The 24016-nt window shown below is 37.1% G+C and overlaps 1 protein-coding gene across 2 annotated transcripts in view; it reads right to left on the reverse strand.

Moving 5' to 3' along the window:
- ADAM22 (ADAM metallopeptidase domain 22) overlaps nt 1-24016 on the reverse strand; it is a 251094-nt gene that overhangs the window by 212696 nt on the left and 14382 nt on the right. For both annotated transcript variants that reach the window (XM_023226702.2, XM_023226703.2), the window contains exon 3: nt 2073-2149. In XM_023226702.2, the coding sequence (XP_023082470.1) occupies nt 2073-2149 (77 nt within the window). The remainder of the gene's footprint in view (nt 1-2072; nt 2150-24016) is intronic.

Below are 24016 nucleotides of genomic sequence, written 5' to 3' on the forward strand. Positions count from 1 at the left end.
CATATTGTTTTTCACATTCCTGCTCCTTAACCAACTTAAGACAATATACAAACTAAAACCATGAAACAAAAACATTCTACATAAAAATAAGATGAACATTTTTGTATCACATCATGATTTTTATAGTATAAAGATAACAGCTACCCGCCACCTATGTTTAACATCAATCCCAGGCAAAAAAAAAAAATGAGCACACTGCATGTTTCTCAGCCCAGGCTACCTCCACTTATGCTCTTATTTAATCCTTTATATGTCTTGTAATTGCAAATTTGCATTGAAATAGAAAGAAAAATGCCCAGTAGAGGTTTCTGCCAATATCTCAAAAGAAATTTTGCTTCAACCCCACTATTCCAAACTTCATGCTTTGATAAGTATGACCATATGTATGTCTCCTTCAGGAACAGAAAGTCTTTGCACTTGGATGTCTCCAAAGTAAGTGAGGCAGTTTGGCCAGAATGGATATGAATAAATATCCCTTCTTTGTTTGAGTATTAAAAGTCAAGGAATTACAAATGTCAGGAAGCAGAAAACACAGATTACCAACAGGGACAATGATTTCAAAGAGGGATGGAAGGGAGTTATTAAACTAGAGACCTAAGAACTTGACTTTCCAAATCACACCTAGTATCTACATGTGGCCTTCAGAAGCTAGTCTCAAACATTTATCTTCTTTTTTGCTGTTTCACTCTTCCTCTCCTGGTCATCTCACCTCTGTCTCCTGGCTAATCCTATCCTCTGGTTTCTGAGTCAATATGACTCTCAGCCTGGAGTTTAGCCCCTACACTGTGTTAAGGATATATCAGTAAAGCAAAGAAAATCTCTGCCCTCAAGGAGCTTACATTCTAGGAGTAGAAAAAAGACTATAGACCAAATAAATAATCAAAATATCAAATATTAGATGGCCATGCATCAATAATGCCAAACTTCTTTGATCTATAAAAATGACAATATCATAAGAGTTCATCTATATATTAAATGGTGATAAGTATTATTTTTAAAATGAAGCAGAAAAGGAGACTAGGTAGTTAAGTAGATGAGGGAGTGAAGGCAGAGAGGGTTATTGAGGAGAACAGAATTTTTGATTCTGAAGAACAGAATTTTTAATTTTATTTGAATGAATTAATTTAAATTTAAACAGCCACAAGTGGCTAATGGCTACCTAACCAGATAACATGGTCTTAAGTCTTGCCTCTTATGTGCTCTTTTAAATTAACTGACAGTCTTCCATCTAGCTGATCCCCATTGCAGACAACTTAGGCTCTAATTCTCACTCTTGGTCGATTTGCCTGAATTTCTGGCCTCAGACTTTCTTCCTGAACGGTTATAGAAATGGTTCCAGAAAACTATGGCCCAATGCTGCCCAGCTCAGAAGCACAGGCCTGGCAGAACCCTGGTATCTGCCCACTTGCCCATGATCAGAAGTAGGATAGAAACCCTTTTTTAAAAAAGTGAACAGTAACTAACCAGATTTATTAAACACTACATTTAGACCACATGAAAGAGATTAAATCCAGCAACAAATCAAAAGCACCTTCCAAACCTAAAATTCTAGGTAGACAACTATTTCTAAAATTTATTGTATTCACAGGATAATCCCAGGACCAGAAACCTCACAGAAATCCACCACCATATCAAAGCATCTAATGAACTCCAGGTATTATTTAGCATCACCTATCATGCAGCCAGTCCTCTGAATCATTAATCAAAAAGTGCAACCTTCTCTTTCCTGCTGTTCTCAAAGAAGATACTTCAATACCCAAAGTATTATTTTCATAATTTACTGTCATTCACAGGAAACTTAAGTTATAGATATTCTTACAAAAAATATTGGGGTAACTCTTGCCTTTCATTTCACATTATTAAATCTAATATAGGTGGTCAATTTCAAATGAAAATACATTTCTTGCTATCTGCCAGACTTTATAACCTACAGTCAACAAGTATGGTTTCAAATGTAATATTTAACTAGTATAGGAAGATGAAGTAAAATATAGCAAGAAAAAACTTTACAAGTGGAAAAGAAAGTGGATTTAATGTGTATCTGACAAAAGCAAGTGCAGCTCAACACTTACTGATTTAGCACGACATCGAGAATGAACGACGTTCCAAAGGCATCAACCTGGAAGCTTGCTTGGTCAACATGAGTCAACTACAATATCAAAAAGAAAAAAGGTTATTTATTACTCAGCCATACTAATCAGGCAATTAGTCTTTCTTATGATTATTTCAAAACACAATATCAGAAGAAAATAATTCAACATGGAGAATAAGTGAAAACATATTAAAGTAAAATTTACATCTTCTTAAAAGCCAAGCATTCACCAATCTGAAGTAAATTACCACCCAATCAAAGAGGACAAGTGCCCTACTTTTCTAGTTTACCTCAAGTGGTTAAGCATTTCATTTCAAAGATGACTGCACTTCCTTCATCTTATCTGATTTTAAGTGACTAGCTTCTTTAAAATAAAGTTTTGTATATTTGGAAAGAAAATAAGTAAAATATGCTCAATTTAAGAATATAATAATATGGTGAACATGATATATTTAGAAAGAAGATATCTAAACCTCTACAAAATACCTTTTTCGCTTATCACAAAGACATACTTTAAAAATAGTATTTCAGTTCTAATTTACCAGACATAATTTCATCAAGGTTTCCACATCTTCCTAAAAGCAAAATTGAACCTCTGCACATCTACTGCCAATATCACCTATCAAAATGTTGTGTAAAAAAAAAAAAAAAAAATCACTATTTCCTATGCTATCCTAGGAACTCCCAGAGAAAACCACAAGGGACTCTAAACTAGAAAATATAGTGCTTCCCATAGCATTAATATTTGCATACTGACTAATCATGTGAATTAACTGAAAAGAAAGGAGGAAGCAAAACTGTGAGTTCCATTTGACTCACCAAATATGAACAGTAGCTATATCCAAACTGTAGGACTCCAAATTATTGGATTTTTTTGTGTTTATGTTTCCACAGTATCCAAACCTCTAAAATAAATATGTATAATCACTAAAATGAGAAACATGTGACAAACATTATGTTAGAGATTAAAAGCCACATGAGCAAATGCACATAGTATGTGGGACCAATAGAAATGCTGCTCCCTGAGAACAAGCGCATCCCAGAAGGGACATCTTAGGATTCTCTGGGGCCACGGGGACCTCAACCATCCCTGGGATTTCACATGCAGTAAACTATGAGATTAGGTGAAAGGAGAGAGTCTGATTAATAACAAGGCTTTTTGGAAAGAAAGGATAATTCTTCTGTTTTAAAGTCTATCCTCCTATTTTAAAGAAGTAGGTATGGAAGAATCTTGTAATTCTGTTGCTAACACATTCTAATCCTCATAAAATCTCAAAATTTAAGAATTACCTGGGTACCTCTGAGCCTCATCAGCCATTCAACTATCATTCCTAACTCTTCTCAACTAATACCCAGCCCCAACTAATCTTCGTTTTCTTTTTTTATGGTAGTTCTTGGAGCTACACCTTACTCTTCATTTCCACCTCTGTCATATATCATATCCCCTGATCTTTCTAAAGTTGACTCCTTATCAAAATCCCAAACGTAAGCCCTAGATTTTCTACTGTATCAAAAAAAAAAAAAAAAATCCTTCTCCCTGGATTTCAGGATCTTCCATAATCACCTTCCCCACTCCAGGCATAACGGTACATAACCACCTACCCATAGCCCACCTACACTCAGTTCTCTCCTCTGCTCTTTAGTTCAAAAGCTATGTTCATTCCAACATTTTCTGTGGCTTTTTCATTCATTAATTTGGCTGAGCCCTTTTCTGAACCAGACCCTTCACCAAAGCTGTTTCCCAGAAACGGCCCTACTCATCCTTCAAGATTTAGATCAAGTTCCACCTATGGTTGTCTAGGACTGCCAAAACAAAATACCACACACTGGGTGGATTAAACAGAAATTTATTTTCTCGCAGTTCTGGAAGCTACAAGTCCAAGGTTGAGTTGTTGGTAGATTTGGTTTCTCCTGAGGCCTGTCTCCTTGGCCTGCAGATGGCCGCTTTCTCTCTGTGTCCTCACATAGCCTTTTCTTTGTAAGTGCACATGCCTGGTGTCTCTTTCTCTTCTTATAAGGACACCAGTCATACTGGATTAGGGTCCCACCCTCATGACCTCACATAATCTTAATCACCTCTTAAAGGTCTCCCATCTCCAAACACAGTCATGTTGGGGGTTAGAGTTTCAACATATAAATTTGGGGAGGGCACAATTCAGTGCATAGCACCTCTCTTCCATGAAGCCTTTCCAACCTCGTCTAGCCTCCTCCTCTCCTCCTCACTACAGGTCAATATCACATCAAGACCTTAGTAATGACCAGCACCAGGTATTTAGTTGATCTTCTGACTGCCTGATTCATTCGAAGATTGTTATCAGTTCCCTGGATGTATAAATGAACAACTGAATAGTTATAAATTAACTGCTTATAGAAATACACTCTTTCCATTAAAATTGCTTTTAAAGTGATGTCAATGGATAACATCAATCCTTCCACCTAAAGCTCTTTGAGTTTCCTAGAGTGCTAACAACCATGTTTTGGGAAGAGCCTCTGCTTACCAGAAATGATGTTTCAGTTAAAATGAACCTCTCCCTCCTCCATTCTTCTTGTAGGACTATTAAGGCTCCTACCTCAATTTCCTTTGAATCAGAAATATTAATGTTGCAAATCTGTGGTGAACAACACAAGGGCCACATGTTATTCACCTTGGTATCCATGATTACAGCTTGAATCGAGGTAATGTTAAAATTCTTCTTGGCAAGGTATTTACTGTCTGCATTAATTCTAATTCTTATCTTTTCTTTTTCCTGCAGCTCCATTTTACATCTGGTATCTTATTTTATTGATCTCAGTCATGTCCCAAAGAGAAACTCATGTACTTAAATTCAAAAGAAAATCCATTGACAGAATGCTTAATTACTGCTTAGTAAGAATGTTTGCATTATTGATAGTAATAGGAACAGGAGTATGTTAACATAGCTTTAAAATAAGGCAAGCTTCCTTAGACTGTATACAGATTGATTCATTCAATAACCTTCTTCTGAGAGCCTACCAAGTGCTGGGAGCTATTTAGATTTGGGGGATAGAGTAGTGAAGAAAACTGATCATGTTTCTGCTCCTGTGCAGCTTATCTGATAGCACAGGAGACAGAAAATGAACAATTAAGTTAAAAACAAGTTTAGACAATAAACATAGTATTCTCAGACTTAATAAAACAGGGAAATACTGTCGAGAATGACCAGGGAAGATGAAGGTCTCAGGGTGTCTCAGAAGGCCTCCAGAAGGAGGTAACATCCAGGTAACAACATTAATAACTAGAAGGAATCTGTGGTAGGGAGAATAATGAGCCCTAAATATGCCTACACTGTAATATCCAGAACATATGAACATGTTACCTCACATGGAAAAAAGGACTATGCAGATATTTTTAAGGACCTTGACTTGGGGAGATTATCCTGGATTGTCTGGATGGGCTCAATCTAATCACATGAGTCCTTATAAGCGGAAGGCAAGAGGGTTAAAATCAGAGAAGAAGGTCTGATGGTGGAAGTAGAGATCAGAGTGCTAAGAGGAAGAGGGCAGGAACCAAGGAATGCAGGCAGCCTCCAGAAACTAGAAAAGGCAAGGAATGAATCTCCCTTAGGGCCTCCAAAAGGAGCAAAGCACTGCCAATACTTCATCTTATCCTTGTAAGACCTATTTCAGGCTTCTGACCTCCACAGCTGTAAGATAGTAAGTTGTTGTTGTTTCAGGCAACTAAGTTTCTGCTAATGTGTTATAAAGGCAACAGGAAACTAATACAGCATCACTGGCACTGTCCCTAAACACTTTGAAAAGCAGTTCCAATGAGTTGACTGCACCAGTATTCAATATCACTTTCCTCCCAGTTTGGCTAAAACCAAGACACTTCCAGCAGCAGGGCTGAAACTCATGAGGCCTCAAGGATCAAACCCAAAACACAGGATTTCCCACCCAAACTAAACTTGTGTTGGTGGTCACTAAAATAAATGTGAGCCTGGTTTCTTTGCATTTTGTGTGGTCTTCCAACATTCAGGAACCTACCTTCCCCATGTTTCTGGCCAATAAATAGGACAGAGAGAAGAAATACGGTTGCTTCTTTTTTTTTTGAGACAGAGTCTCGCTCTGTCGCCCAGGCTGGAGTGCCGTGAGGCGATCTCTGCTCACTGCAAGCTCCGCCTCCCGGGTTCACGCCATTCTCCTGCCTCAGCCTCCCGAGTAGCTGAGTAGCTGAGACTACAGACGCCCCCCACCACACCCGGCTAAATTTTTGTATTTTTTTTTTTTTTTAGTAGAACGAGGTTTCACCATGTTAGCCAGGATAGTCTCGATATCCTGACCTTGTGATCCGCCTGCCTCGGCCTCCCAAAGTGCTGGGATTACAGGCGTGAGCCACCACACCTGGCCAATATGGTTGCTTCTTAAGGTTATCTTGGAGATGGAATAAAGTAAATGAATTACACCGAATTGCTGCATTATCAGGCTTATTATTCATTACCACTGAAGTGAGCCAGGATGGTTCTCAAACAGTTACTCTTAGATCTTGCCTTTTTGGTTTAAGGAAAAAAGTATGTTTGAGAAGAGAGAATCAGTATAATACCAAGATTTTCCTTTAGTGGGGGAAACAGGCTAAGATACTGTCAAGGAAAAATTCCAATATTTATTAACTTTAAGTTGAAGGTTAAAAAGTAGTAATACCTCTCAGAGACATTGGAAAAACATAATTTTGCAGAAATGCCATCTTTCAAATTACTACTTAAGAATGAATTCTGATTTTAAAAACTATTAAACAGGTACTTCAGGTATCAGAATAATACAGAATTCCTAGAGCTCATGTAACATAAGATCCTTAGTACAAAAATAGGGACACTGAGGCCAGTGTGGGCAAAAGTCACTTTCAAAGTCACATATTTGGTGGCAGAGTAGGCATCCCACCTGCTGGTAGGCCTTTTTCATCATATTTCAACTCCTTGCTTTCATTCTACAGCTTGGAGGTATTTGCAGGTTTTACTGGGTTCTAATGAATAATTATTATAATAGAAGTCGTTTCAGTATCATGAAAATGCTCTGAAGAGCATTTTTAGAAGATACGACAAGAAAATCAAAACATAAAAAACAATCTTCAGAATTCCATTTTCATCCAAAAGTCAATAACATGACCACAGCTGATGTCCTAAGCCATGTCCTGAGGCTAATTTGATAACTTGCTTACAAACTCAGAGTTATAGTTAAAAATATGTATATTGAAATCCCTCGTTTAAGGAAAAGAAATTACATGGACATGGTAAAGTATGTGCGTGCAGTACGTATGTGTTTTAGGGATTGAGACAAGCAGTGAGGCTGACATTTATAGAAGCTGTGAAAGAAAAGATACAGGGGAAAAATGCAAAAATATAAAATAACTCTCCAGATGGCAGATATAATAAATCAATATAATTAATCAATATAATTACATAATAAATTACATAATAAATATATCAATTAAATCAATATAATTACATAAAGATAATTCTAATTTCTAAATTCAAAAATGAATCATAGAAATTTTAGGACCATAAGAACATGATACAATCCCCAGACTGGGGCCTGTTTATTATTCATGGACAATAGCTGAAATTAAAATGTGAAATTAACATAACACTCATGTTCCTCATGCATTTTGCTTCTTGGCAGCCTGTCCTCTTCTCCTCATATCCTCTAGATTCAATGAACCAAGGCCAGCCTACCTATCCCAGAGAGCAAACACAAGGGAAATTGTTAAGACTGCCTTATTGATAGCCAATTTTTAAAGCAAAATTAGCAGTACAACATTCATAGTAGAATCAGAACTTTGACACAAGGAGAAAGACGAGGTACTTTAGGTTTTTAATTAAGTCCAACCTGAACAACGAATTGATGTTTACCAATGGGGTGGGAATATCAGCAATCAAAAGGTAGTATACAATAAGATAACTGTGAAAGTAATTAATATTATTAAAAATAAGGGTTTAATGCATGTAACAGAATCTTTAGGTACTGCGTCCTAAACACATATTTGCCATTTGACTGCTTCAGCTCAGTTTAAAAAAACTACAAGTATAATTCTTGGAAGTCTAACATCTTCAGTTTAATAAAAAAAAAATACGTGTGTGTGTGTATATATATGTATGTATATACAGAGAGAGCAAATATGACTTGTATATATGATCCCTCTTTTCTACATCAGAAAAGGCAACTGAAAAACCACCATAACCTTATGATAACTTCTGGCAAAGGAGCTGCAAAAGATTGATAGTATATCTCTACTCAGATGAAGGTTTCTCATTCTAGAATTTGTTGTGGTCACGTCAAGATATGGGATTAATTTTTTGAAGCGGAACTGTATTACAATGGCATCTGTTAAAAGACAGTTCTACCCAACAGGTCTACATATATGTAAATTGGTATGATAAATGTAAGAACATTAGTGTTTTCTGTTCATATTTCTATAGTATGACTCCATGTTACTCTCCCTTCTCCATCTCAGTAACACCCGTAGTTTTCATAAGCTGATTATATATTGTACTAATTTAATTTACACATTTTCTTTAAACCAAACTGTTCTTGAAATCCAACCATCTGCATTTAGTATTACAAGAACCAGAACAATGCCTGGCAACAGGACATTTTAAAACAAAATGAAACAAAACAAAATAGCACAATTTTTAAAGAACAAACTTTAAAGAGCTGAGGTACATTTGAATTCTAGGTCTTCCATTTACCAGTGGAATAAACTAGAGCAGGTTGTTTCATGCCTCTGAACTGAAAGCCCTCATCTCTTAAAGAGCAAAAATAATAACACACACTTTGTAGATTTGCTGTAATAATTAAATAAGCGATAGTCCATTCAACACTTATAGAGTGCCAACCATACCAGGCCCTGAGAAAGAAAGATGAGTTGGATGTGGCTCTTGCACTCAGGAAACTCATAGTCAAAAGAGGAAGGTACTAAACAAATTATTACAAAGTGAGTATAAGTCCAACAGTAGATATATGTACAAAATACAACAGCAGTCCTTCAACTGTAGGGATACCAAGGAATGCATTGGTGCTCCTCAGATTGACAATATAAGGGAAAGCACTTCAGGAAAAAGGAACAACAAAGGCACAAAAATGGCAAACAGCTCAGCACAACCAGGAAATTACAAGGCATGCTATATATTACAAGGCACACTATGTATTACTGATCTATTATGGAAGATCAAGCTGGAAGTAAAGACATCAAAAAACTTCTAAAATTCTCAATCCTGGTTCCACATTAGATTTTGATATGGTTTGAATTTGCACCCCCACCCAAATCATATGTAGAATTGTAATCCCCAGTGTTGGAGGAGAGGCCTGGTGCACAGTGACCAGATCATGGGGGTGGACTTTCCTCTTTGCAGTTCTTGTGATAGTGAGTGAGTTCTCAGGAGCTCTGGTTGTTTAAAAGTGTGTAGCATCTCCCCCTTCTCTCTCTCTCTTCCTCCTGCTCTGACCATGTAAGACATGTCAGCTTCCCCTTCACCTTCTGCCATGATTTTAAGTTTCCTGAGGTCTCCCCAGAAGCAAAAGGTTCTGCACAGCTTGCAGAACCATAAGCCAACTAAACCTCTTTTCTTATAAATTACCCAGTTTCGGGTATTTCATTATAGCAGTGCAAGAACAGACTAATACACCTGGGAAGCCTTTTTTTTTTTCTTTTCCTTAGAGACAGGGTCATGCTCTTTTCCCCAGTCTGGACTGCAGTTGCACAGTCACGGCTCACTGTAACCTCAAATTCCTGGGCTCAAGTGGTCCTGCCACCTCAGCCCCCCTGAGTAGCTGGGACTATAGGCATGTGCCACCATACACAGCTATTTTTATTTTAATTTTTTGTAGAGACAGAATCTCACTGTGTTGCCCACGCTGGAGTGCAGTGGCTATTCAGAGATGCAATCATAGCTCACTGCAGCCTCAAACTCCTGGGCTCAAGCAATTCTCCTATGTCAGTCTTCTGATTAGTTGGGATTACAAGCATGAGCTACTACACCCAGATTGCCTTGGGAAACTTTTTTAAACATACTAATGTCTGTGCCTCAAATTCAGCAATTCTGATATACTTGGTCTGCAGTGGATCCCAGGCATCAACAATTTTTAAAGAGCTATCCATGTCATTCTAAGGTATAGCCAATGGTTGAAAAGTGATATTCTAAACTAATCTAAGAAATGCCCTCCTTTGTGATAACAGATGTCCAATAAACAACAGCTCTCTTCCCTTTCCTTCACTATTTATGAAAAAATATGTTTAACTTTCAAAAGTGAATATTTACTTACTAAATTCCTGCATTATTTCTTAAAAGTAAAACGTATGTTCTTATGACAATTTACTACCTACATTTTGTTGCTGAGTTCAACCAAAATAATAAAAGTTTTAAAAGTTTTTTCTAAAAGGAGGGAATGAGTAAGAGAAATACAAAAGGAAGAAAAAGAAATTCAATCAGATAGTCTTTCCTGCTAAATTAAGAGCCAATATCTCTGTAAGCACCTTGGCACGCTTTCTCACAAAGTAGAACCTCAATATACTTTTTTTTTTTTTTTTTTTTTTGAGACAGAGTCTCACTCTGTCACCCAGGCTGGACTGCAGTGGTATGATCTTAGTTCACCGCAACCTCCACCTCTAGGGTTCAAGCAATTCTCCTGCCTCAGCTTCCCAAGTAGCTGGGATTACAGGCGCACGCCACCACACCCGGCTAATTTTTTGTAGTTTTAGTAGAGATGGGGTTTCACCATCTGGCAAGGCTGGTCTCGAACTCCTGATCACATGATCTGCCCACCCTGGCCTCCCAAAGTGCTGGGATTACAGGCATGAGCCACCATGCCCAGCCTATACTGTTTTTTTAAATGGAGAGGGGGGAAGGAGCAAAATATTGGAATTCCCATGGTATTTTTATTCTTTTTGAGACAGGACCTTACTGCATTGCACAGGCTGGTCTCAAACTCCTGAACTCAAGCAATGTTTCTACTTTGGCCTCCAAGCCCATATATTTTAAAGAGCTACTCCATGTGAGTCTAAAGTATGGCCAATTCTCATGGAATTCTCATCTACTTATACTTGCTTTCCAAGTCAAATTTCCATTCTTGCTGTTGGTTTTATTTTACATGAAAAAATTTATAACTTGTATTAGTCTGTTCTCATGCTGCTGTGAAGAAATACCTGAGACTGAGCAATTTATAAAGGAAAGAGGTTTAATTGACTCAGTTCACAGGGGTGGGGAGGCCTCGGGAAACTTACAGTCATGGCAGAAGGGGAAGCAAACACATCCTTCTTCACATGGCAGCAGCAAGAAGTACAGAGTGAAGTGGAGGAAAAGTTCCTTATAAAACCATCAGATCTTGTGAGAACTCACTCACTATCATGAGACTAGCATGAAGGTAACCACTCCCATCATTCACTTACCTCCCACCAGATCCCTCCCATGACATGCTGGGATTATGGGAACTACAATTCAAGATGAGATGTGGGCGGGGACACAGCCAAACCATATCACAACTGATGTAAACAATTTCTTGCCCTTGTTTTGGGATACATTTTCCTAGGACAGAGATTACATCATGTAGATCTCACTACCCAGGAATTCCTAGATGAAGGCTACACAGTCTACAAAAAAAAAAAAAAGGCTTTCCTTGGATAAGATGAACTCTTGAGAGGCATTCCCTGAATTTACCTTGCTACATCTTGCTACATTTCCAGTTCTGAACCTGAATTTACCTTGCTACATCTTGCTACATTTCCAGTTCTGAAGGCACTAAAAGCCCTGGACTCTTGTGATTCCCTGGCTGCCAAGGTGGTCCCTGCTCCAACAAACTAGAGGCAAAGACAAAAAGACAGACTATGCTGTCACTGGCACCAGCTCCTATTTTCTCATCTCCATTCAGGAAGTCAGGCAGCCTCATTACTTATTTATGCTTCAGCTATCTTCTGATAAATCAGTCTCTCCATTATCTTGGCCATTAGTTGCCCATTACTAGGCCTTCAATTTAAGGCCTGAACAAGAAAATGCTTACTCACATAATCCTGAAAGCCAAAGCAGACCTTTAAGATACTTACTAGTCTGAGAACAATATAATATAGTATAGTTATATTGAGGTATAATTAAATCTGAGTACAAGGAACTCTAACATTTAGATGCAACAAAATCAGCAGACAAAAATGTCTCAGACAAATCAGTCCTGGGAAATGGATACTCTTTTCTGGTACAGGAAAGGCCTGTGAGAAATGAGATGAGAGCTCTTCCCAGTCCCACTATTAGCTTGATATTTCATTTACAGTAGAGTTAGGAAAACTTTCATCTTCATCCTCTTTTTCCCCATATGCGAACTGAAAATAGTCACAATTACAGAATGCTGTGAGGAAAACGCTTAACATTTTTGTTTATGGTGAAGAGAGTATATAAAGCTCATTGCAGAGAATAATGTAACTATCAAAAGCTAAATAAAAGGTAAAAAGTAGAGAAGAAGAAAAATGAGTAAATGGCTGTCAACTACACTCTCACATGAATAGCTAGTCAGTTTAGCTCTAAATCAGGTAATTTTAAAAGCAGAATTAGAAATAAGAATTGTCCCTGCCAGCTGGGTCACAATCTCTCCTGGAGGCAACTTCAGAAGTAGGCCATGTCCAAATAATAAAATTAAGAATGGTGAGTTCTTCACATCAAGGTTTACTTTAGCCAGTTCTGTAATATCAGTGGATTTTTCTTTGCTTGATTTCATTTGCTTAAATGGACATTAGATATATCTGAGAGTAAAGGCTCACTTTTACTTAAGGGCTAGCTCCAAGTGTCTGAAGAAAGAAAAATAGGAAACATCATTGTACAAAATCCCATGATAAACAGCTAGTATATATAAATTCCATAGCATTTCCTTTGGGAAACAATTTCATATGATGTATAAAGGTCTTTTCTCTCCTAGGACTAAAGAATGAAACTACATAATTCTAAAGGATGTTCTGCTCACATATTTACATATAATCAACTACGGAACTATGTTTCAAATTTTAAACATATGACCATATGCCTTCTTTACTAACATATCTCACTCATCTAAAAGTTTTCCAAGGACTTAGTCAAGAAACACTCTAAGAGCAAAGCAAAAGTAAGAGAAAAATAAAAGCAGTTAAGTCCCTAATATTAAGGATATGCAAATGACGGGTTTTCACCTATGACTTGACTGTCAAACCCCAGAGACTTTCTTCCTTTCTTTCTTTTAACCAAAGGCTTTCTTTATTGGAACACCAAACGAGATAATTCTAGAGACAAGAACCACTGCAAAAATATTTCATTTTCTTGTTTGCCAATGGGCTAGAATGAAGACTGGTAGGAAGAACACACTACCTATAGCTATCCTAATTACCACAGTAAAGAAAGGAGAAGATGGGACTGTGGTGTGTGTCCGTGAGAGAGAGAAAGAGAGAAAACAGACTACCAGCCCTCTCTGCAGCCCTCTCTGAGAAAACCATGTCTTAAAACCATGTCGTTTTGCAATGCACACATAGGTTAGAAAATAGCAAGAATCTTTAACAGTGATTTTAGTATGACACTAACCTGCCCCCAAATTCTTAAACTCAGAGGCTTCCACATACTACCAGCTGGTGTCTCCAAGCTGCTTTGAAGAGTAACTCCTTGCCCTTGAGTTTCAAGAAAGTTGAAAGAATCCATCCACAATTCATGTTTGAGAGAAAATACTAACATCCAAAATGAAAATTTTTGTTATAGGTACTGCATTACCTATATCTGGTATATGGTCTTCTGGGATTCTGACTTCAAAAACATCTGAATCTAAAAAAATTCAATGAGTACAATTTTTCAAACATGTTCTAATAAAAAACCTAAGGGGCTGAAAAATAATGCAATTATTCTGTTAGACAAAGGTAATAAAAGAGACTCTAGAAACTAATTTTATTTATACTTCTATTATTTATTGGAGCTAGTCCCTGTGATAAAAAAAAAAAAAAGATCAATCTTGTCATCTAATCCTTAGCATTAAACTTTCCCTAGAAAAGTGAAATGCCTTTTTAAAATACACTGACTCCAAATCATCTTTGAAAGTAGGAAATCCTAAGAGATAACATTATTAGGAGACATAGAAAAACTGCACAAATCAAGTCACATTATCCATTAGCCATCCAACAGTGCTTATGTGTGCATGTGTATACATTATGGCAGGAAAAGCTTGTAGCCAACTGTAACCTAGAAGATAATTACCACTTAAAACAAGCAAACTTTTTAGTACTGAGCCCAGCTCAGAAGAGCTAGAAATAGGAGAAAAAACTGCACTCTAAATGAGGGAGATAGGATATAGATCACCACTGAAGGGTCTTACAGACTTAAGACATACTAACATAGTCTAGCGATGTAAAGTCAGAATCACATGAAGACTACCCTTAGCTCTGAAATGCATCTTACTACAAGAAAATATATATATTAATATAACCTTCGTGATATCTAATTAATTTTATAACCTCACATCTGAATATTTAAAAGAAATAAAACCCTTACTCTCAAAACTCTTTCTTCACTGGCATGAACTCAGCTCTTAATAGAAACAATTTCGGCCGGGCGTGGTGGCTCAAGACTGTAATCCCAGCACTTTGGGAGGCCAAAGCGGGCAGATCACGAGGTCAGGAGATGGAGACCATCCTGGCTAACACGGTGAAACCCCGTCTCTACTAAAAAAAAAAAAAAAAATACAAAAATCTAGCCGGGAGAGGTAGCGGGCGCCTGTAGTCCCAGCTACTCGGGAGGCTGAGGCAGGAGAATGGCGAAAACCCGGGAGGCGGAGCTTGCAGTGAGCTGAGATCCGGCCACTGCACTCCAGCCTGGGCGGCAGAGCGAGACTCCGTCTCAAAAAAAAAAAAAGAAAAAAAGAAACAATTTCATATCAAAGCCTCATGGAATCTGACCCCAACAGTATCAGAAACATAAAAGATGAATAAAATTACAAGGAGCCATCACAGGATGGTGGAGCTCTGGAGCCACTAGCTAGAGGAGAGCCATTCATTCCTTCCCTCTGATTAGCTGCTCAGCCTTAACAAAACTATGTGTATACAGGGGCTCAGACACTGTTTTCTGTATGTTCCATATGTGACTCAGGTCTCTGTACTGTTGATGTGTTTTGATACAATGCTGAATAGATCAGACTCTGTAATTCTTGCCTCTACTGGAGGCAAATCAGAGCAGTTTAGTGAGGATTCCATACATTTGCCATGCTGGGTTACAGAAAGGATTCCTACAAGATATCCTGATTCTTTTTTACAAAGGAAAAAGGCCAGGCACAGTCATTCTTTCTATGTTTTATAATAGTTTTTTCAACTTCTTATTGCTTTGAGGCAAATGAATACTTTCAAAGTAACATGGAGGTCACTTTTTATTTAATTTATCAAATGATACCCTAGGAGAACTTATTCACTTCTGAAAACTGGGTGGGTTGTCGCTCTGAACTTTCCCCAGTGGGTTTCTGGGAAACTGCCTCCTGACTGAAACTTTCCCTGATTGGCCATCCTTAGCAAACTGCAATCAGGTGTCCTTTTTGTCCTTCTCTGGCCTTCCCTGCATGCCTCACAGTCTCCACCACCACCAAGTCCTGAACTCCTAATGTGTACACAGGACTCCAGGAGAACCAAAATGGACTCTGAGAAAGATAAGTCCCTACCAACGGATTTTTATTATCGGAAAATACATGTTCTTATCGTACAAGACAATAATACAATGCCATGCTTAATTGCTTTGTCCAAGAGTTTTCCCTCTGTTTTAAAACTGTGAGCAGTTGCTTATGAAAAGCTGCATACAATGGTGGTTAAAACTCCAGATACTGGAGATAAATTTCCTATGTTCAAATCCTAGCTCCACCCCTTCCTAAACTGAATGATCCTGGGCATTATTTAAGCTCTCTGTGCCTCAGTTTCACTATCTATTAAACGCAAAAAACAGTATCAACTTCTGATGATTGCTGTGGAGACTGAATACATGTAAGATGCACAGAACGAGCTGGTGCAGTGGCTGGTGCTTGTTGTTATAGCTACTGGGGAGGCTGAGGTGAGAAGAACACTTGAGCCCAGGAGTTTGACCCAAATTGAGCAACACAGCAAGATTCCATCTTAAAAAAACAAAAACAAAAACAAAAAAGTCCACAGAATGTTCTAGCTCCATAAACATTAGGCATATTATTCTGCCACATGATTTAAAAAACGTGTAAGGAGTGTGAACAGAATTTCGTGTTGTATTCAGGAATCAGAATTGTTCCTGCTTCCCTTGTCACTTCCAGATGACAATTCCTTTATCCCTCTTCCATTAAGGTGCATGGCTTATGGCTACACCATCTTCCACTCTCAACCCTATACCAAGTGCCTCTGTAGTCCCAACGTTTGACACCTTGCTTAGCACAAAGAATGCGCTCACTTACAAATTTAAAACAAAGCTGACAACTGTTAATCTGACAATAACATGAACAAACGTTATTTTGCAAACTGTGATTAGCCAAAAGTGAAAAGTAATTCTTAGAACTCACATAATGAAGGTTGCTTTCACATAGTTTAACTACTTTACTGGTTTCCCTGTGAGTTCTCCAGTAATTATAAGCACAATCGTTTTATAGAGTGTAACTCTCAACAGCATATACATTACACTAATTCTCCTGAAATACTTCTGACCTGTGTTCCTTCGTTAACTATATTCACCTGACATTTGTTAGTGAGTTTGGTGGTCGTTGGGCTACATGACGTGCATGGGCATTATCTATAAGGCAGACGGAGAAGAATGGAACTTTTCAGTTTTGGGGAAGCTCGATGAATTACATGATTCATTCCCTCACTTGTAAGGAAAGAAACATCTACACAAAACCATTTTGAAAAATGATTGTTGAACCTGTTTTATAAGTTCCTGAGGCAGTTCCTCAACCCCCATTTATAGTCTGTTCCAATGCTGAATCATCTTACTTTTCCTTTTAAATCACTAACAAAACTCTGTCTTAATGCAACTTAGTCCTATTTCTCTCATTTGTGAAACCAGATATTAACATGTTCAAAGAAAGCTTGGAAGTGTGCTGCTCATCTCTTAGGCACAGTAGAAAGTATCTGCTACTTAGTAAGCTTTATGGCAGGCTAGTTCTAAAAATATCTGCCAACCACACCAGATAAAACATCTTGCAAAAGGAGCATCTTGCAAAAGGAGTAATTCATAACCATGCATGTACTAAACATAAGATACAACTACATTTAAGTGCATGGAAGTAATACTGTCTTGCAAAGAAGAATTCAAATGCATTACATTGTGGGATTATGGGAAGAGGAGGGGAATAGATTACATTTAGACACCATACTGAAAATCTGTATGTTCTTCCTTGGTGGGATAAACCAATACTGTGAGACTGCAGGATGAAACCAAAAATACTGCCAGAGATGTGGATGATTCCAAATATTTCCTACCAGAACAGTTTCCAATAAGATCTTACATCACCAATCTTCTTTGGAGTAGTCATCTTCTTATTCATATTTGACCGGTACACTCTGGCCTTGGGGTCATCATATTGGTTGTTCTCTCTACATATAATGCTCTTCCTAAGATACCTGTATGACTCACTCCCCACATCCTTCAAGTCTTTTCCTAATATCATTTTCTCTGAAGCCTAATGGACTACCCTACTAAAAATTACTATGTATGCCCCCTACACTCCCCCGCACTACCAGTCTCCATTATCATGCCATATTTTTTATTTTCCATAGTACTTATCACCTTTGAACATACCATACAATGTATTACTGCATCATTTACTATATTTGTCTATCTGCTAGAACATAAGCCCAGAAGAAAGAATTATTTTTTGTATTCACTGATGTATCCCAAAGGCACAGAACAATGCCACATAGTAGGACCTCAATAAATGCTTGCAGAGTGAGTTAAAAGGATGTCAGTTCACAAATCAAATCACAAGAAATTGCAACACACACACACAAACTTCATTAATGTTACTCAAAACAGCTACTGAGCCTTAACCTGAAATAGAACCAATGGAAAACTTTTAATTGCAGAGCTAGCAACTTTAAACTTTATAAGAAAAGGAACAAGAACCGAAGTCTATTAAATATTTGGTAATCCCCTCAGTTCCCTCATTATTCAAAGATAGGATGATAAAAAGAGAAATCAAGAATCTCTAGTTCTAGTGAAAACACACTGCAAAGAACAGGAGCTATAAAAAGGCATGATTAATAGCTCTAATATAACTGAAATACCCAATTGCACAAGGGCCAGAAGGTTCAGAGAAAAGTATAGCTGTTTCTCTTCTCATCAAGTGAAATGTAAGGACTAAGAGTGACCCAGTGGCCTTATGGAGATGAGATGTCCCACGAATACTCTACACACACACACACACACACACACCACTACCACCAGCAGCAACAATACTATCTGCACTTGGAGCTCTTTTCTTCCTGAACACTTTCATCAGTGAACATATGATGCTTAAATGCCTAAAATGAAAGCATGTGGACTTCTTCTAACTTAATTATTTATTGAAAAAGAGAAATAATACAACTAACTTCAGAATAACAGATTTTGGAAAGACTGTTTGTTTAAAACTGTTAGAAATTCAGAAACACATGGTTGATTGATAAGCATTAAAATATTTATTAAATATGGGAATCCACTGCAAGAACATGGAAGTTCTTCAGTTTTATCCATTGATCTGAAGGCTACATCTAATGCTGGGCCCAGATTAATAAGAAGCTGAAAATTTTAAGATTCCAACTACTCTACAATGGTACCAAAAACAGCACAATAATAAAAAGAGAAGAGTCCAAACAGAAAGGAAAAAACAATGAATTCAGAACGACAAACTTTTATTTAAAACTATATTAAAAAACACTGAATTGTATATTCTAAGAGTGAATTCTATGGTATATGAATATGTCAATAAACTATTGTTTTAAAAACTATATTAAAATCAGTATTGTTGCCATAAATATATTTTAAATGCAAAGCAATCTTAATTTTCACAGAAGACTCAACTTTTTATAATAAATGCTACCATCAACAACATTTTAGAAGCCCTTTCTTCCAGATCACCTGTCTGTTCCTTTTGATTTGCATATTGAAGTATTTCAGGCAAAACATGTTTTTTAAAAAGGAAATTAAAACAGACTATTAAAATGGAGCATCTTGTCCTCTAATCTGGTAGCTATGTTTTTGGAAACACCTACAGTGAGACCAAAGCTAGATCCAGAACTAGCACCAGAGAGCAAATTGTTCTACTATCCTGGAGCATTTGATACAAATCACAGCTCTTATGAAAACAGAGAACTCCAGCGATTTGCATATATAAGACACTGAGTATCAGTTTTATACCAAGAAAAGATAATTATAGGAGCTAAAAAAAATAGGAGCTAACATTTATTGAGCTCTTACTATATGCCAAACGCCCAGCTACAGCTTTATGTATATTATCTTTTTTAATCCTCACAACATATGAACTGGGTACTATTCTTATTCACATTTTATTGGTGTGAAAACCCAGGATTAGAGAAGTTAAGTGTTTGCCAAGTTCACACAGTGAGCTAGTGGCAGAGGTGGGCTGTAAATCCATGGAGTCTAATTCTAGGTCCTTTAACATTTAATCATGTTTCTATAATGCTTTTTTAAAAAGAAAACTACATTTGAGATTTATTTTGTGAAAAATTAAGATATTCTAAAACTACAGTAAATTCCATAGTGATAAAGTAATACACAGACAGACCAAGAATCATTAAGAAAAGGATCTATATGAATAAAATAAAAAATTTAAATCTGTTAAACCAAATATACCATGAGAAGAATGAAAAATAAGCCATAAACTAAAAAATAAATAAATATTTGCTATATAGATAATAGAGAATAATCCAGAATATTTTTAAATGCCGAAAATCGACAAGAAAAAGACAAAAACTCCAATTGAAAACCGGGGAACGTATAATAGGCCAGTCAGAAAAGGAAATATAGATCACCAAAGGTGCTCTATCTCATCAGTCATCAGGAAAATGGAAAGTAAAATAACTAGATACCATTTCATATCCATAATATTGTTAAAAACTTTAAAGTCGGCCAGGCGCGGTGGTTCACACCTGTAATCCCAGCACTTTGGGAGGCCAAGGTGGGCGGATCACAAGGTCAAGAGATTGAGACCATCCTGGCCAACATGGTGAAACCCCAGCTCTGCTAAAAATACAAAAATTAGCTGGGCATGGTGGCACGTGCCTGCAATACCAGCTACTCAGGAGGCTGAGGTAGGAGAATCACTTGAACCTGGGAGGCAGAGTTTGCAGTGAGCTGAAATTGTGCCATTGTACTCCAGCCTGGGTGACAAAAGTGAAACTCTGTCTCCAAAAAAAAAAAAAAACCTTTAAAGTCTTATGGTTCCAAATAATGATGAAAAGGAGAATATACATAAATTTGCATACAGCGCTAGTGGAGTGTAAATTGCTATATCACTATTTGATTTGGCAATATACAGGGAAATTGACAATGTACAAGCCCTAGGAATCAACAATTTCACTTCCAAATACATACTCCACATAAACTCATGCAAATGTCAAATATGTATGTCAAATGGTATACACTGTTTATAACAGCGAAACATAATAAATATGCTATAAATACTATTAATAGGAAAATGAATAAATGATAGGTTTATAAAATGGGAAGGCAGGCAGCAATAAAAAGAAATGAACTCAATTCTTTTACCTATATCATCATAAGAGATCAAAAAATTTAATTTTGAAGAGAGGTAAAAGAATATATATGCTATCAAAGATATACATTTAAATACACACAAAACAGTAACATATTGTTACGGATATACATGTATGTATGAAAGTATAAAAACAGACCAGACACGGTGGCTCACACCTGTAATCCCAGCTCTTTGGGAGGCCGAAGTGGGCAGATCACCTGAGGTCGGAGTTCGAGACCAGCCTAGCTAACATGGTGAAACCCCATTTCTACTAAAAATACAAAAAATTAGCCAGGCGTGGTGGCACACGCCTGTAATCCCAGCTACTTGGGAGGCTGAGAGGCAGGAGAATTGCTTGAACCCAGGGGGCGGAGGCTGCAGTGAGCCGAGATGGCAACATTGGACTCTAGCTTGGGCAACAAGAGTGAAACTCCGTCTCAAAAAAAAAAAAGATGAAAAGAAAAAAGAAAACAAAGATGGAAAGGATGCACACTAATTGCAAGATAATGATTTCCTCTGAGAAGGAAGGGGAAAACACAATAGCAAGAGAGCATCAACTGAATCTATAATGTTTATTTCTTGCAAAACAAACAAACCACACTAAATTTTGTTCATTCTGGGTGGTGAGTACAAGAGTGTCTGTTACATTATTCTATCTACCATTTTGTATGTTTTAATTATTTCAAAACTTAAGCTTTTTATGTTAAACAAACTGAAGAAATTTTTACAAGCACCCTCACATGGTCAATTTCACTTATACCATATAACAGCTAAGAGATAAGCAGCACAACCATCCAGATGTCCCTAATATTATTGCCAGGAAAACTACAAGAAACAAAAAGTAACAGACAGAACATACAAGGAGGCACATCTTGATTCAACTCTCTAAAACCTTTTTAGTCAGAGATGTCTAAAGAAAGGGTTGCCTCACAGGTACTGAGCTTACCTGTGAGGAATCCTGTAGGGTAGTTTTTAAAGTTGTGGGTAAGATCATAGAAAGGACTCTGAAATCACTTGAGTGCACCATAGCCAGGGTTTTAAAGAAAATGAAATAGAACAGAACAGAATGAAACATATACCACTGCATGTAATAAGGATAAGTATTTTTTATGATACTTATGTGTATGTGTTTCCACATGTCCACACAAGAACTTTTTACACACATGTTCACAGCACCATTATTTTAAATAGCCAAAGAATGGAAACAACTCAAATGTCCATCAAAATGAATGGATTCATAATGAAATATTATTCAGGAATGAAATACTGCTACACGCTACAACATGAATGAAACTGGAAAACATTATGATAAATGAAAAAAGCCAGTCACGAAAGACTGGATAGTATATGATTCCATTTATATGAAAGCTCCAAAGTAAATCTGTAGAGACAGGAAGCAGATCAGTGGTTGCCCAGGCTGACGGTGGGAGGCAGTTAGGGAAAATGGGCATGAGGTTTCTTTTTGAAGTGATGAAAATGTTTCAAAATTGACAGTGGTGATAATTGTATACCATTTTTAAATGGGTGAATTCTATACTGTGCGAATTAAACTCTTATAAACCTCTTATAAAAATACATGTAAGTAAGATAGGAATTATTTTGTTCCTAGGATTACATTAGGTTAGCTAAAGTCACAACAGCTTTGTCTTTTAATGTGGGGCTGCCTCTCCACAAGTCCTCACTTTTTCATCTGGTCTTAAAGCTACTTTCAGAGCCTCCATCTACACTGAGATAAAAATTCTAGAAGCTAATTATACTAATGTGCCTGTTCTCTACTGGTATATTTTTCTGATTTAAACCAGTATATGAAGATCTTTTAGAGGCATGAAGATTTCATGGAGTATGGGTAACATCCACCTCCGAAGAAATAAAAAAGTTATAAAATAATATAAATATTTTATATTAACATATTAATCAATGTTATAATTAATTTATATAATAGATGTTTAAACTTGTATATTTTATTATCTATATTTTATATTTACATACAAATTTATATTAACATAATTAATCCATATTAAATAATATGAATATTTTAGATTAAGTTGTTAGTCCATAAAAGTAAGATAAAAACTAGAACTTTTTTTTTATTTTTAGACAAAATATCTGGGGCTTAGCTATAGGGAAAAAAAAAGAGGATGTTGTCCTTAGTTCAAAAACATAGCTTAAAAAAATCAAACGCCAAAAATAAGTAATAAGGGAAATCCTTGGCTGAATATGCCACATGAATTCAAATCCATCAGAAATACTAGATGTCACTCTCTCAGAAGACATACATCATTGTCTTAAAGGAAATGCAGCTCCAGGCAGCGAATGACAAAGTCTGGTGAATAAAATCACACAAAAAGGTTAAATAGCTCCAGTTTATTTTTGTTGGGAGACACAGGGCTATAACTGACATGAATGATTTTGTCACAGTGATTATAGTGGCCTCAAGACAGCAAGGCGACTTTATGTGGTAGAATGTCAGTATGCCAATCACTGTCCAAGTTCCTGTCATTTTCTTCGGCTGTCTCCCTCCTCCTCGTCATCATGGCCCTGCCTTTCCTAATAGGCCTTGCCTTTCCTAATAAATCCTGACTCAGATTTGAAGCAAGAGGGACAGCTATTTCAATTCAAACATTCACCATGAGAGCCCGGGCATACTAGCACAGGCGGCTCTGCTGGGCCAGGAGGAGTATATGTGCAGGAAGAGGAAGAAAGAATTCAGGGCTTCAGCCCTAAAAGTAGAATGATGTCCACGATCCTCTCCACGCCATCCCAACCAAAGCATTAAATAATCCAGAGAAAATAAATATTGTAACTCTTGGAACTATCTCAAAAGTGCATAAAATCACTAACAAATGGTCACAGAACTTTTTTCCTGCATTTTTGGTGACAGAAAATTGAAACAAAAGTAGACCGTAAATATGTACTGAGCACCAACTGTGTGTCAGGCACAGTGCTAAGCAGTGTACAAACAATAGTGAACATGAATAACCAGTTGCAAGCTCAACATTACAATCTGTTTCATAAGAACACCTTCTACTAACACACAAGTTATCAGCGCCCCAATCCCCTCCTTAATGGACACATAAAGCAGGCACAACTTTATGCAAAGCCTATGAGGCAAGTTTTGCTTTTAGGATACCTATAAAAATGTCTGGTCATTCCTTTATACTGAATATGAATCCTGTAGCAATGTAGCAATGGATCACTATCCTGTAGCAATGGATTACTGCCAAGACTCTGAGA

This window comes from Piliocolobus tephrosceles, chromosome 8 (assembly GCF_002776525.5).
Source record: "Piliocolobus tephrosceles isolate RC106 chromosome 8, ASM277652v3, whole genome shotgun sequence".
NCBI classification, from domain to species: domain Eukaryota; kingdom Metazoa; phylum Chordata; class Mammalia; order Primates; family Cercopithecidae; genus Piliocolobus; species Piliocolobus tephrosceles.